Source organism: Malaclemys terrapin, chromosome 1 (genome assembly GCF_027887155.1).
Source record: "Malaclemys terrapin pileata isolate rMalTer1 chromosome 1, rMalTer1.hap1, whole genome shotgun sequence".
NCBI classification, from domain to species: Eukaryota; Metazoa; Chordata; order Testudines; family Emydidae; genus Malaclemys; species Malaclemys terrapin.
Window position 1 is genome coordinate 242,922,513 of NC_071505.1, and position 16,303 is coordinate 242,938,815.

Here is a 16,303-nt window from a genome sequence, read left to right on the forward strand (position 1 = left end):
GCAGAGATCAACAATCAAGTAGCTGTCTTGCATAAATGGTTGAGGTTCCTGCTCACTCTGTATAAAAAGACACTGCTGTATTATGTGCCCTGATGTCAGAAGGCAATTAAATGCCGGATTTCTTGTGCACCTTTCCAGTTCAATGTCTTATGTATTAAGGTCTGGTCCACACTAACCCCCCACTTTGAGGGGCGGAGTTGGGGTGGGGAAGGGGCACCGTGGAGTGTCTTCTTTTTACAGGATTGAAATGTGGTAACCCTACATTAGCAGCTCTTGCAATGCCACAAAGAGCAGTGCATTGTGGTAGCTATCCCCGTGTGCAAGTGGCTGAAGCGTGCTTTTCAAATTGGGGGGGTGGGAGGGAAAGGATGGAGTGTGACAGGGAGTGTGTTTTGTGTATGTGGGGGGAGAGACAGTGTGTTTTGGGGGGCAGAGAGTGTGTCAGCATGCTGTCTTGTAAGTTCAGACAACAGCAGACCCCCCCCCTTCCCTCCCCCCACCTCTTTCTATCTTTCACACACACACCCCGCAGCAGCAGCATTCCACAGTAATGGTTTGCTTTGTCCCAGAGCAGATAAGCATGCCAGCTGTCAGAAACGGAGCTTTGAAAGGGGATATCCGCATGCCTGCAGCTGAGTTCAAAACAATGACCAAAGTGGCCACCTGACTTCAGGGGATTATGGGACGTTTCTGGAGGCCAATCACAGCGCAGTAATGCAACACGTTGTCCACACTGACACCCGGGCATTTCAGCCAGGGTGCAGCAAGCTTTATGCTTCTTGTGGAGGTGGATTACCAGGAGCGCTCCAGCTGCAGAGTCCAGGCACTCTAAGTGCCTTGCCAGTGTGGACACCTCAGGAGTTAGGGCACCCAGGGCTGATTTAATGCGCTCTAACTTGCAAGTGTAGCCAAGCCCTAAGATTGCAACTCTTAATAGAGAAGTAGTTACTGAAGCAAGAGATTTAAAGAATGCTCTGTCAACAGGGTGGAGTGATTTCAATCAAGACCATTTAAATCACCAACTGGAAAGCCTTGATTTAAATAATTGATTTTAATCAACTTTTCTATTTGTACTTGTTATTTTATAAAGAAAGGTGCATTCTTATTGACTGATATAACCATTAAAACATCTTAATTTACAACTAGAGTCTTTTTACCAAATCTAGTGCATCTTTCTGTTACCTAGGAGGGTACATTATATATGTTTTATTTAAGCAATTATATAGCTTAATATTTTCATATTCTTATTAACTGTACATTTTAGTAGGCTAGAAAATGGTAAATGATATATTGCTTATTAACTAACTTTTTCTCATGATTTGTGTCAAGGTGCATTAGGATGGTAACTGGAATTTAATTAAAAACACAAAATAGTATATCCAATTTATTTTTATTAAACAAAATAAGAGATTTATCCAAAACATTTAAAGTTATCACAACATGCAGCACATTTACAAATAAATGATTAAAACAGTAGGATTAGCCATAGCCAGTGAATTAATATTTCAAGTCAGCCTTGAGAAAAATTTCAAATATGTGTAAGTGAAAATGACTGAAGCTTAAGTTCCTCCTCACCTAAGTCTATTCAAAATGATAGGCTGACCTATTGTGCCAGATTTATAAAGCTTGACTTCAAAAGCTAGATGTTTTTCCCCTGATTCTTCATATAGAAAAGTAGCCTTTAACTCAATGTTTTTGATAAAGGCTCATGGATTCAGCATATTTATTTTTAAATAAATGTTTTAGGAAATGTTAATAAGTTTAGGCCTTAACATATTTTGTATTAAGTTTTCTTTTTAAAAATAAATGTTTAAAATTAAATCTGAATTTGTTATAATCTAAACAAAATTAAAAAATCCAATTTAAATTTAAAAAAATTGGATTTTTTCCAAAAGAATTGTTGATTTTTAATCCGTCCTCTCAGTCAGAGCACAAAATATTACGTTGAGTTTCTTTGGGATAGGGAAGATAATGAAGGTGGTACAGGGAAACAAACATTTTTAAGAGACTGAGATGCAGTAATTTAGTGAGAGCATGTAAGAATTTAGAAAATAGAATGTGATGACAGGCTTCTGCTTTTATTTGGATCCAAAACACTAATGACAGCCACTATATGGACCTTAATGGACCTAACACCAAGACCAAGCATACAAAAATTGTATTGCACGTAGCACGAGACATGAGCAGTTCTTTCTTCTATAGATAACATTGTTCTCCCCTTGATGCAGAGGACAAGTCCATCCCATTTAGTGACAACAATCTGTTCAGAGCAACCCTGTCATTTCAGATTATCCCTTTAAAACTCTTTCCAGTCAAAGACTCCAGGTTGTGATGAAAACCCTGGCCTTGGTGTGCAGATTTGTTTATTAACATGTTTAGAATTGCCAGAACCCACAGTCTCACTGGCATGATGAATATTACCCTTTGCCAGAAAGATCTCTGACAATGTTCCTAGAATAAGTGGAGTTGGGGGGGAATTTAATAGCAAATATGGCCAGGCCAAATGTCAATAGCTTTAGCTCTTCTGTGTAGTCCCCTGGTAAAGAATATTTGCACTTTCCTATTTTTCTGGGAGACTGCATGCTTCCCAACCCTTTATAGATCTCGGCTAGAAAGCACCGCTTGAAGGGTAAAAACCTCTCCCAGCAATTCTGAATCTGATGCACAGACACTCTCCTTGGACAGTGAGATGAATATAGGATGCCTTTAGCATCCAGGCAATTTTTCCTTACAAGAGGAGCAATTCATGCCAGCTCCTCCCCTAGGTCAGGGCAAACTGGAGAAAAAACAAGTAAGAGATCAACTATGGTAAAGTAAATAAGGCTATAAACTGAAAACAGGGATTAGCTACACTGAACCAGGAGTCGGCAACCCGCTGCACGCGTGCCAAAGGCAGCACACAAGCTGATTTTTACTGGCACACTGCTGCCAGCCAGGGTCCCAGCCGCCGCCCCCGCTCAGCCCGCTGCTGGCCTGGGCTGAGCAGGGTCGGCTGGCAGGAGCTGGCGGACGGAACCCCAGACCAGAGCCCGTCACCAGTCTGGGGTTCTGTCCACCGCTGTAGTATAGAAAATTTCTCCCTGTAGGAATGTGCTACTTGCGGAGCACCAGGACTGGCAGCTGTAAGTAGTACACCATAAGAAGCACATTCCTACGGGGAGAAATGTAATCCCTACCCATGTGTAGTGTAAGGCTGTGCCTCCCCAAACAGCCCGCCCCCTATCCGCCCCCTCACTGCCCCCCTTATAACCCCTGACTCCCCCCCCCCCACCCCTTGTCCCCTGACCACCCCCTCTCGGAACCTCCTGCCCCCCTGACTGCCCTCCTCAGAACCTTCCACCCATCCAACCCCCCTGCTCCCTGTCCCTGACTGTCCCTACCCCTATCCACACCCTCGACAGGCCCCCCACGACTCCCACGCCTATTCAACCACCCCTGTTCCCCATCCCCTTACCATGCCACTGAGAGCATCAGGACTGGCAGCTGTAAGTAGTACACCCTAAGTAGCACATTCCTATGGGGAGCAATTTAATACACTACACCCGGCCCCGCTCAGGCCGCTGACAGTCTGGAGTTCTCAAAATATGTTCTCGCACCCCTTATAAAAAATTACACTACAATTAGCTTAAAACCTTGAAAAAAAACTTAACAATTTTGTTTGTATATTACAGTAATTAAAAAATGTATAATGTGAATACATAGGTTTGATGAAACAAAGTAGTTATACTTGTGTGCCTGTGCTTAATTTGTGTTTGAGGATTTACCTTCTAAAAAAAAAAAAATCTTGCACGTTTGGCACCCCCAGAAAGGGCATCTCGCACCCCCAGGGGGTGCGTGCACCCCAGGTTAAGAACCACTGCACTAAACTGATAAGATCTGCATTTTAATTTAATTTTAAATTAAGCTTCTTAAACATTTTAAAAACTTTGTTTACTTTACATACAACAATAGTTTAGTTATACAATATAGACTTATAGAGACCTTCTAAAAACATTAAAATATATTACTGGCAGGCAAAACCTGAAATTAGAGTGAATAAATGAAGACTTGGCACACCATTTCTGAAAGGTTGCTGACCCCTGATCTGAACAGCAACACAAAAGATCTCTGATCACTTGAAAGGCAGTTGGAGGCAGAACTTCTGTAATATTTATCTAGGGGGGGGGGGGGGCCTTTACTATTCCACCCACACCACAGCTTTGCAAATGCCCCAATCCTGCAATGGAGCAGAGGGAGCCATCTGCAAGGAATGGCAGCTGGGTCCATGAAAAGAAAAATGTTGCTTCAAAGCTGCTGCTTTGAACAGACCTAGTCAAAAGCATATGACAGTACACACACTGCACTGTGCCTCACATTGGATGGAATGAGACACCAGAACACAAAATGGCAGAATCTGTACCAGTATTATCTGCGCTTGAAAAAATTTACAGACACCTACTAGCCAGAGGACTAAACACCTAGAGATATGCAAAATGAGGATGTAAGGTCTGAGGCCTTTTTCTACAGTTATATTAGGAGAGCAGCAGCCATGAATCAAGAAGCAGAAAGTCACATCCTCACATTCCTTCTAAATTATATCAAAACAATGTAATATTGGGCTGTTAAGAAGGTGCCCCTCCTAATACTACCAACCATCACCAGATAACCAAGAACAACGAGGAGTTCTGGTGGCACCTTAGTGACTAACAAATTTATTTGGGCACAAGCTTTCATGGGCTAAAACATTCAACAGTTGACAAGAAGGGAGGGGGGAAAAAATCACTTTTGTAGTGCTAATGAATTCAACGTAATCAAGGTGGCCCATTTCAAACAGTTGACAAGAAGGTGTGAATATCAGCAGGGGGAAAATTGTTGATAATAGCCCACTTCCACCTTAATTGAATTGACTCGTTAGCACTGACCCCCGACTTGGTAAGGCAACTCCCACCTTTTCATATGCTGTGTATTTATACCTCTCTACTGTATTTTCCACTCCATGCATCTGATGAAGTGGGTTTTAGCCCACAAAAGCTTATGCCCAAATAAATTTGTTAGTCTCTAAGGTGCCACAAGTACTCCTGTTTTTTACTTCTTTATTGTTTTGCTTTTATGGACCCCACTTCTCTATTGTTTATCTGTCTGGTTCTTTGATTGTTTGTCTGTTGCATAATTAATTTTACAAGATTGAAATAAACTGAAGTGGTGGGGGGGTATGATTTATTTTGCAATATGTTAGGATTGGTCAAAGAATTATTTTGTAATATCTTAGTAAAATTATTTGTTAAGGTATAGCTAAGCAGAACTCAAGTTTCACTATATAAACTGAGGTCCAAGAAGACCACCACCAGCTGGGAAGGAAAAAGGAAAAGGAGGAAAGACCTCAAAGAAGAAGAACTCACCCCCCAAGAGACCGCCTAAAATCAGAGCTGCTAAGAATCCTCTGCACAACTGTGACGTGCAGCAACCAGAACCCAGATGAGACCGACCTTGCCTGGCCAACAGGGAAAGTCTGCCTGCATGATCAGGATTGGTGAGCATAACATTGTATGCTTAGCATGTGTATTTTGCTTCGTAATTGTTAATAAATAGACGATAAGAATATTACTATGTAAGGCTCTTTCACTGGTAAAAAGATCCTGCAAACCCACAGAAGAATACGCCCAGAGCCCTAAGAACTGGGTAAGGATGGGGGTGCCTAAATCAACCAGGTTATGCCTTGTGCCTTAGGAACTGGGTAAAGGTGAGTGCCCTTGAGTGTGTGGGTACCAAGAATGGGACCAACCAGCAAGATTTAAGGGCAATCCCCCGCTGAGAACCCACTCTCTGCTATTAGGAAAGGGGAAAGTGGTAGAGTTACTATCAGAATACGTCGCTGGACAATGCTTGGCAGCTTTGTTTTTTGTATCCGCATCTGGCTAGTAGGTGCCTGGTAAATCTGAAGTTACTGAAAGAGAAATGGAACTTTTGGTCACTTCTCCATCCTCTAGAGCAGTGGTCCCCAACGCGGTGCCTATGGGTGCCATGGTGCCCGCCAGGGCATTTATGTGCGCCCGCCTAGTGACATGGTGTGAAAAGTAGTGCCCAGCAGGAAAGAGAAGCTGCGGCCCCGTGCCTGCCGGGGACAGAGAACTCCGGGGCTGCAGGCGCCGGTGTTTTCTGTCCCCGGCAGGCGCAGGGTACGCTGACCAGAACCGCAAAAAAAGCAGCGGCTAGGACAGCCGCTGCCCGAAGTGCCAGAGTGCAAAAAAACAAAAACCCACTCGGACTCTGCCGCCCCTAGAATGGATGGAATGCTGCCCCTTAGCATGTGCTGCCCCAGGCAGGTGCTTGCTCTGCTGTACCTGGAGCCAGCCCTATATGTGAGTATTCTTCTGCTGCACTGATACTGCTGTTTTCTTGTGCTTTGCGATTTTTTTTTTTTTTTTTTTTTTTAAACATTTTGCCCCCAAAATTAGTGGTTCAAATAAAAGACAACATACGTATTTCAACGCAGAGTGGGAACAATCCTATTGTTTTATTGAAAATAAAGGGAAATGTGTTTGCTTATTGTGTGGTGGTACTGTTGCAGTGCCGAAAAAACATAACGAACGCCATTTCCAAACTAATCACGGCTCTTTTGACATTAGCCAGCCATTTAAATCGGAGTTGAGAAAGAAGAAGAAGAAAAAAAAAAAATCAATCAATTCAAATCAAACCTATCTGCCCAGCAATCTGTTTTCCTTAGACAAGTGGTAAAGTCTAAAAGTGCTACTATTGCTTCCTTTAAAATTGCTCATCTGCTTGCAAAGAAGAAAAAACCCTTTCAAGATGGTGAATTGTTGAAGGAAGCATTTTTGACTGGTGCTGATTGCCTGTTTCAAGGATTTCTTAACAAGCGTGAGATTTTGTCAGCAACACAAGACTTGTAGTTATCAATCAACACAGTTACGAGGAGGATACATGCAATTTCAAGTGATATGCAAACTCAGCTAAAGGATGACTTGGAAATGTGTGACTGGTTTTCACTGCAGTTCAATGAGTTGACAGATATATTGGATACAGCGCAGTTGGCAGTTATGGTGAGGATGGTATTTAGTGACTTCACCGTAAAAGAAGAGTTACTAAAAGTACTGCCTATGAAAGGGTGAACAAAGGGTGAGGACATCTATAATTTATTCAAATCACATACATCAATTAGTATGCCACTACACAAGCTGTCTGCAATCACCACTGATGGGGCACCAGCAATGATGGGCAGTGCCAATGGATTCATTGCACTCTGCAAGAAGAATTAATCCTTTCCGAACTTTATGTCTTATTGCATTATCCACCAAGAAGCTTTGTGCGTCAGTTCTCTCTTTTCAACATGTCATGAATGTCGTTATTAAAATAATTAACTATTAGAGCGAAACCTTTGCAACACCGACTTTTTAAGGCCCTGTTGGAAGATGATGATGATAAACAATCTGATCTTATCTTGCACACAGAAGTATGATGGCTGAGCAGAGGTAAAGTTCTTGCACGTTTTTTAAGCCTAATTGAAGAGATCAAAGAATTTCCGAAGTCCACAAATCAGAACTTCGAGCAACTAGAAGACTCCAGCTGCTTAATGGATTTGGCTTTTCTTGCCGACATCACTGACAAATTGAACATTTTAAATCTTGAGCTCCAGGGAAACGACAAACATGTGGCTCAAATGATCCATTCTGTAAAATCATTCAAAGCAAAACTGATCTTGTGGATGTCACATATGAAGACAAAGTCTCTCGTACATTTCCCAAGTATGAAGAAAATGGTATGTGACCATGATTTTAACCCATCACCATTTGTTATCCACATTCAAACACTTCTGGAACAATCTGAAAAGAGATTTCAGTAGTTCACCATCATTGAGCCCGTAGTTGGCTCTCTTTTACTTGCCAAATAGAAGTAACAGAAATGGCTACATCAATTGCGAGTCTCATTCAAGTAAGAACAGAAGACGTGGAACTGGAGATTTTGGACCTTCAGAATGATATTGTTCTAAAATCCTGTGCAACAGATGAAAACTTTTGCAATCTGGTTGACCGAAAAAAGTTCCCTGCCTTAAAAAAAAAAAAATGTAGCATACAAAATAAAATCTTATTTTGGTTCCACTTATCTATGCAAAGTTCTGTTTTCAACAATGAACATCATAAAATCAAAATACAGATCTCGGCTTACAGATGCCCATCTTGACGATTGCTTACGAATGGGAATATCATCCTACTCTCCCAACTACAAAAAATTGGCTGAAGAAATGCAGTGCCAAAAATCACACTGACTTTATTAGAAAAACCATGTGAATTAATGATACCTATTTTCCATTAAGTGCTGATAAGTGCGTATGATTAACTTGTGTAACTTTTTTTCATATTTGTTTGTTTATTGAAATCCAGATACATTAATACTAACTGGCTATGTTAAAGAAAGAATCATAAATAATTATATTTGGACCAGCAGTTCAACAATGTTTTAGATATAGGACTGAAATATTACTATCCTCACTTTCTGCTACAGCTAGTCTAAATTTTTCCAAAAAACTGTCCAATCAAAAAGTAATTTTACTTTTTTAAAATAAGATGAAACCAGTTTATGATATTTATTTTTTTAAGAAGTCCTTAATTTTTCTTATAGGTAGATAAAAGAGCAAATTCACATGGTAAGGTGAAAGAGTAATTGCTGAATAATTTAATTAATACCTTTTACATTTAAAAATTACTTTTATCTTATGGATTCATATATTATGTAATATTAAATATGATGTTTTTTGTATTATTTAATGTACAAATACAAAATAAGCCTTGAAAAATTTGTGGCAGGCGCCACACTCTTCTGAAAACATGAATGTGCTATTGGCCACAAAAAGGTTGGGGACCACTGCTCTAGAGCTTCTCTGCTGTAAGGAGGAGTAAAAGGCGGAAGAATGGAAGACATAAGAGGCCTCCGATATTGCACCCTCCCACATCCTTCGTTTTTGGCTCCCCTTTGTGAATAACAAACATCTTTTTCAAGTAACAATATGAAACGGACATGACACTCAGGAGCTAGAAGCTATATGCCTCAGCCTATTAAGGAGTAAGAGGTGAAGACAGTAGGCCACAGACATCCAGAGTTTTGGCTTTTGCACCTAACATCCCACTGGGGAAGTGAAAAGGTGCTTCCTGTGAACACATCAATATTAACTAAGGAATTAACATACTTAATACAAATAAACTAGAACAAAACAAATAATGTGCAAACAAGTAATCTTAAAATCTACCTCATGTAAACTTCCCTCTCTTTTCAACCACCATTTTCCAGTGTCATCTCTCATTATTTTGCTTTATATAAGATTGTTAAATCACCATGCTAGTGTTTTACAAATATAAAAAAAGGGAGGTTTAAAATAATCTACTTGTCGCAGGTGAGTAAGAAGACTGACATGACACACAAGGGGAACACCCTCCATTTCAGCAGAATAAGTTCTAAGCTCTCTTTTTTTTTTTTTTTTTTTTTAAAAAACAGTTTCTAGATCTTATAGTTCCAAAGAATCTTCAAAATGTGACTAAAATGTAATCCAATACAGTGATTTATTCCCAAGTCTGCAGACAGATCTCTCCAGTACCTCTTTTGCTACTAGTACCTTTGCAAAGCAGCAGGAGAGTGAAATGTGTAAGATTCTTATTAGCTTCACAGCTGCTATTTGGAACTAGATCCATAGGAAAAAAACCAATGTGTGGTTTGCGGATAGTTCCAAATAACTTTAAAAAAAAAAAAAAAAAGTCTTTTAGAGAGTCAGATGAAAGGTGTCATTTCAACTGAGCTTTTTTATGTTTTTAGGTTTTTTTTAATAAAACTGGAGATAATTTCTAAATAAGTCATTTTGAATAAAAAAATAAAGCTTAATTTTTAAAATGTCAAAGAAACATTTTGATTTTCTCAATTCATTTCTTTTTTAAACTAGAACAATTCACAAGATGGCTTGGTTGATGTGAATCTGCATTTTTCCCCACTTAAAGTTTTGTATAGCAGTGAAATTGTCAAAAAAAAAAAACCCTCATGTTAATTTCATAATGATTGCCACAGCTTCAGAAAGCTAGATGCTGCAGAGGCCATCTCCTGAACTCCCATGAAGCAGTGGCATGGAGGCATGCGGTGGGGCTTAGTTGGAGAACATGGTGTTCAAAGTACTCTCTGCCAAACTTTCTACACCCCTCATTCCCTGTGTTTAGAGCACAGACTGCTCCATGAGTATCTCAGCTTGCATCCTACCCTCTGTTCACATCACCCCTTGCACCTCCTTCTTGGATACCTCAGTCTTTTGCATCATCTATGCCAGTGGTCCTCAAACTTTTTGGGCTCAGGGCCCATTTATAAATATTTATGGCCTGTCGCAATCCATTAAATAGTCTGGGGATAGAGGCCCTGGGGCAGAGCCATAACTAGGCATTTTAGCACACGGGGCAAGCAAGCATATTTGCACCCCCTACTAGATGTGACGTGGGTGGGGGGGTACACAGGTTCATGTGCCCACCCTGCCCCCAGTTTTTTTGGTTGCGCCCTCCCCCCACAACCCAGTCATGCTGGGTGGCCTGCTAAGGTGAGTCAGAAGCTGGAGGTTGTGATGCAGGCAAACCAGCTTAGATTAAAAGAAATAGGTAGTTCACCTGTCTGTGAACCTCAGAGGAATGTCAATAGGCATTGTAACATGTGAAGCACCCACTTGAAAAATCTGATCTGTTAATTTTGGCAATATCCTGTTGCTTATTTGCTATTAAGCATACACTACAGTAAATAACCCTAGATCAGAAGAAATACTAATGTTATTGTATCCACTTGTTAGAAGTGAACAAAGGAAGATATTGCCACACTGTGTTTACATGGCACATGCCCCATTAATTACATTTATGCTAATTTTACCTGTGATTGCTGTCAGTATACTTAATTAATCCTGGAACAATAATGTGTGTTAGTGATTAGTTGTGGCTTCATTTGATGTGTAAAACTGCATGAAAGCTAAATGGTTTTGGCTATCACATTGTTCCCATTTATCTATACTCACTTGTCTAAAGTTGCTCAGCAAGGAGGAACATTGACTTCAAAGCATGGGCGTTGTGTGCTCAACAAAGGGAAATCTAGGGACACATGCTGTGCTAAAAACACTTGGCAGGCTATTTTCAACTATAAATACTGGATGCTGGGAATGATCCTCCCATCTCTTATCTTTTTGGATGTGTCTGGTAGCTTTCTAGATACAAGACAGAGTTCCCCAAAACCACTTTGGAAAAACCCTGAGAGAATTTGTGAAAAGACAAATGAGACTGGCAGATTGCTACATCACTGCTTTTATTTTGAACCTACAAACCCTAAATTCACTCGTAATGTATTTTATTTGCTTTAAACTTGCTATAACTCTCCTTGCTTTTTCCTAATTACTAAAGATTTAGTAAACTAAAGGATTGGCTACAGCATTGCCTTTGGTGAGATCTGGAGCATATTTTGACCTGGGGTAAGTGACTGGCCTTTTGAGTCTGGAAACCTAACGGGTGGTGAATTTTGGTTTTTAATAACCTTTCATCATAAAGTCCAATCTGTGTGAATGGTAAAGTAAGGACAGGGAGAGCCTAAAGGGGACTGGTCTGTGGCTCCATGGTAAAACTAATATAATGATCCAGAAGGACTATACCACCAATTTGGGGTGTCTGCCCTGATTTCTGACAGTCTGACACTCTTAGCAGTGAGGCACTCCAGACACCTCCCCAAGCCCTGGCCCCACTGCACACCCTGGACGACTGCCCCACTCTGGTTGCCGCCCTGCCCTGAAGTGGTTTCAGTCAGATCCTGCTCCCCAGGGGGGATTGAGTCCTGCCTAACACTCATCCCACAGTGGCGGTTCCTGCAGCTCCTGTGCTGTGCAGCTGGCTGGACTTGACTCTCTGCTCTGGGCATTGCAACCTCAAGGGTTGCAGCACTGCTCAGGTTTGACCCTACCACTCTCAACTGCCCCAAATTTGTGACAGTGGAGTTGTGACCTGGCTCATGGGGTTGTTTTCCTTGCCCCCTCTCCATCTATTATTGTAGAAAATATAATCAGAAATGTTCTGATGTTTACAAGATAGAGAAGAAAGTGGGCCCTCCAAACTCACGATAAATCGATCCCAGAAGATCGATTGCTTGCTGCCGAACCAGCGGGTAAGTATAGATGTACCCTTTGGTGAACCCTAACAGATCAAGGTGAGTCTGTAGAGCCACAATAGTCAGTGAAACACTCATGCTTCACTATCACACTTCTGTGCTTTAAAGTGATTGTTTTATAAAGAAGGCAATCTCAGTTGGCTTGTCTTGACACAAAGAAGTACAGTTATGACAAAAATGCTTTATTACTGCTGAAGTATATGAATAGTCTCACCTCTCATATTTCTTTGCCTTCTGAAGTAATGCTGGAGTTGGGAGTTACAGGGGTTCTCATTAGATTATAAAAAATAAAAACCCCAACAATTAATTATTAACCTTCTCTAAACTTCAATAAGGAAACTCCCTGTAACTACTACATTACTTCTAACTTACCTGACGAGAACAGATTTACTACTAGCTTTGCTCAAAATTCCATCTTTACACTAGGAATAAGTGTTGAAAGTTTGGTGTAGATCCATATTTTTCATACAAAACAAAATAATTTAAACCTTTTTAATAATTAGAGATCCCTATGAAACCTTCACCATATTACCCTCCGTAATGCATTAGTAAAATTGGAAAGTACTACCTTTATTGCAGCTTCTCTCAAGGCCTCCAATCGCTGTCTACTACTTTCTTTCATGTTTACAACATCTTTGTAATCACCTTGAAGGGCTCTTTGGAGTCCATGGATTGCTTGAAAGACTGAGTTTTCACTTTCATTCAGCTCCTTTTGGAAAATTTCAAATGTATGCACCTGAAAAAGTTTCTCTTCATCTGACAGCCCCAAGTCCTTCTCCACTGATCTTATTGCATTTTTTAGTTTGCTGAGAACCACGTTCTTTTGGCGAAGGAGCCCAGATAGCTTTCTGCAATTTTCTAAGACCCATTGTTTTCTCTGTGTGACAGCAGCACCTTTCCCACGATGCAGCTTTATTGCATGCTTTACTACATCTTCGTGCTCTGCAGTGTTCAATAACTGGCAGCAAAGTAGTGAAATCAATATCCATAGGGAATTAAATTCAATTGCCTTCATTGTATTACTGTATACAACCAGGAACAGTCCAAAGCCTTCTATAATATGCTCTTTGCATTTCGAATACACATGTTGTGCTGAAAGATAATACACATTAGCTGTCAAACATGGTTCAGTATTGGGCAACTGGATCAAATCCAAATTTTAAAAAAGTTTCAAATGAAGTCTAATAAAAAGTGTGTGTTCTCCCTTGATCAATAGATAGTCAAAACCACCAAATCTTTCTGGTTTAGTAAGATTTTTTGTTTTCCTGGACTACCTGTTTTCCAAAACATAATAACTTGTTTTAAATCCATCAAGCTGTAAAGCTTAGCAGTACCACACTGGTCACTCATGCTTCTTTTGAATGATATGTGGATGTGTTTTTTTAAACTTATTTGTTAAGCTGTTAAGATAAGGGTTATATTTAGTTACTAGTATGCAAGTTTGCTCTGTTTACAATATCCATGAACCATCTGTGCTTTTCAAGCCTACATTTAAACAAAAAGATATGTCATTGTCAAATTATGGATAGCACCTCAAGGTATAATAGCTGCTTTATAGAAGATACAGAAAAACAAACTCTTTGCCTCAAAGAGATTACAATATAAATCATGCTTGCAAGATTCTCATTTCACATAGGACAGATAGCAATGAGATTTTCCTGACTTTGTCATTTCCAGCTTGAATCGGACTTGGACCAATTTCCCTAAGCTATCCCAGTATCTCTCAACATCATTTTTCAGTGGTTTTCTGAGGAAAATCTCCTAGTGCTGATAATAAATAATTCAAAATATTTAAAAAGATAGTGTTAAAGACACATAATTTTGACTATGGTAGGATTTCAAATAACGGACAAAGGATGTGCATAGTCTCCATTAGTTCAGAAATTACGTGCAAACATGGTACCCAATAAAGGACTTAGATTTCCTTAAAAAATAAATAAAATTATGTATTTGCCATTCTAGAATTGCAGAATTTAATTTAAATTTGAGCAAATTTTCAGTAGAACAGGTAAATATTTGCCTTAATATTTAGCTGCAATTTTGAACTTTGGAGCAATAACCGTAGTCAAGAAAGATTACAAGCACAAATAAGTTGATCAGTCCAACTGAGACACTAGCTCTCTACTCATGATATACTGCCAGTTACAATGAGCAGAGTTGATGATGTTAGATCACTAGATATAAGAGAGAGGAGGAAGGGCTGGCACAGTGCTCTTCATAAGGGCCCTAAGCTGCTGGAATTCACTCCTATCCCTGTTCTAAAATAGCTTAGATTTGTCAACTTTTAGATCATGCCATAGGGACCTTTGCTGCAACTGGCCTCTTGAAGAAAGATGGGGATTTGAGATATAAGCCAATGTATACATTCAGGGCTGGCTCTGGCTTTTTTGCCGCCCCAGGCAAAAAAGCCACCGGCCGCCCCGCCCCCCCTACCCCCCGGCAGGGGAGGGCGGCCAGAGCCCCGGGGGGAGGGCGGCGAGCCCCGGCCAGGGATCCGCTCTCCCCCTGGCGGCCAGAGCACCGGGGGGAGGGCGGCGAGCCCCGGCCGTGGCCCCGCTCTCCCCGGCAGCCAGAGCCGGAGCACTGCACCGCCCCCCTCCAGGTGCCGCCCCAAGCACAAGCTTGGTGGGCTGGTGCCTGGAGCCGGCCCTGTATACATTTGACAGAGATTTACTACTCAGCAGACTGGTTTAAAAAATTTTTGTTAGGCAAAATACTTAGTAAGAAATTCTTATTTACTTACAAGTGGGAAGCTCATTAGGATAGTTTCACCACACAGTCACCCGCAACACCAAAGAATATACAATTTCAGCTTTCCATTGTTTAGACTAACTTCTTTATATTTTGAGGGAAGGAAGGCAGGGAGGGTATATCTATGTATTAGTTTATTTTTATGTTAACTCTCTTGTCCTGTCAGTATAGGTTTTGTGTTAGTGCAAACCAATTTTTTCTAGCTTTGTAGCTACATTTCCCCCCCCCCCAAACTATTACACTGCATTTTCCTTACACAAGCATAATACTAAACATAATTACTCTGCAATGGCTTTACACATGCACAGTTCTACCTAAGCTTAAGCTGTTAAATGTTATCAAAACAGAGTCTTAAATCACAGCAAGCTTCTATCTGGCCTAAAGCATGCCTTCACTCCCAACAGTATAGATGTCCTAATATCAGACGCTGACCTTGCATGCAGCAAAAGATGTGAGATGATTAAAATCATAAAACCAAAATTGTTGTTCAAATAATTAACACGGTCAGAGCCTGTGAAATGAAGGTTTATGTTTGTTTGTTAGTTTATATACACACACACACACACACACACACACACACACACAGAAAAAAAAATGTGTCATTTTTTTTAAATTCTGTTTTTAAACCAGAGAAAGATTGCCAATAGGGCTAGAATTTAAAGACCATTTGGAAGACAAATGTTTAAGGAGCTTGAAAGATGAATAGCTGTGGATGTAATATAGTGAGTCAGGGAGTGGGGGCTCCAGGTAGCAGCATCACGAAATATGGCACAAAGAGGAGTTTGAGAGTAAGAGGACATGAAGAGCATAGGTACACGTGTGTCTTGAGTGAGTGACTAGAGATGAGTGGAGATGTAGGAAGGACCTGAGCTGTGAAGCACTTTGAAAACAAGGATGAGAAACTTGATTTGATTAATAGGAAGAGAAGAAGCCAATGAAGGGTCTTAAAATTGGTGGGTGGACCTGGGTATTATATTCCAAAAGAAAAACAAAAAAAAAATAGTGGAAAGAATTACTATGGCTAAGGCTACACTACAGCTTAACTCGACTTAAATTATGTCACTCAGGGGAGTGAATTAGCCACCCCCCTCCGTGACATAACTTATGCCAATTTAAGCACTGGTGTGGACAGTGCTATGTCAGTGGGGAAAACTTCTCCTACTGACACAGCTACCACCGCTCACAGGGGCTGGAGCAATTAAGCTGTGCCGCTGTAAGCTCTTTAGTGTAGCCATAACCTATGAAAGTAATGGAGTCCAGCTAACACCTCTCCAAAATATATACTTAAAAAAACCCTGCTATACATTTCAAATGATGTAGTTGTATCAGTCCAAGGATATTAGAGAGACATGGTGGGGGAGGCAATATCTTTTATTGGACCAACTTCTGTTGGTGAGAG

General features: G+C 40.6%; 1 protein-coding gene across 1 annotated transcript in view; it reads right to left on the bottom strand.

Moving 5' to 3' along the window:
• TMCO3 (transmembrane and coiled-coil domains 3) overlaps positions 1–16,303 on the bottom strand; it is a 62,368-nt gene that overhangs the window by 39,789 nt on the left and 6,276 nt on the right. Inside the window, exon 2 of the mRNA XM_054011046.1 lies at positions 12,722–13,245. Within this exon, the coding sequence (XP_053867021.1) occupies positions 12,722–13,168 (447 nt within the window). The 5' untranslated portion in view covers positions 13,169–13,245. The remainder of the gene's footprint in view (positions 1–12,721; positions 13,246–16,303) is intronic.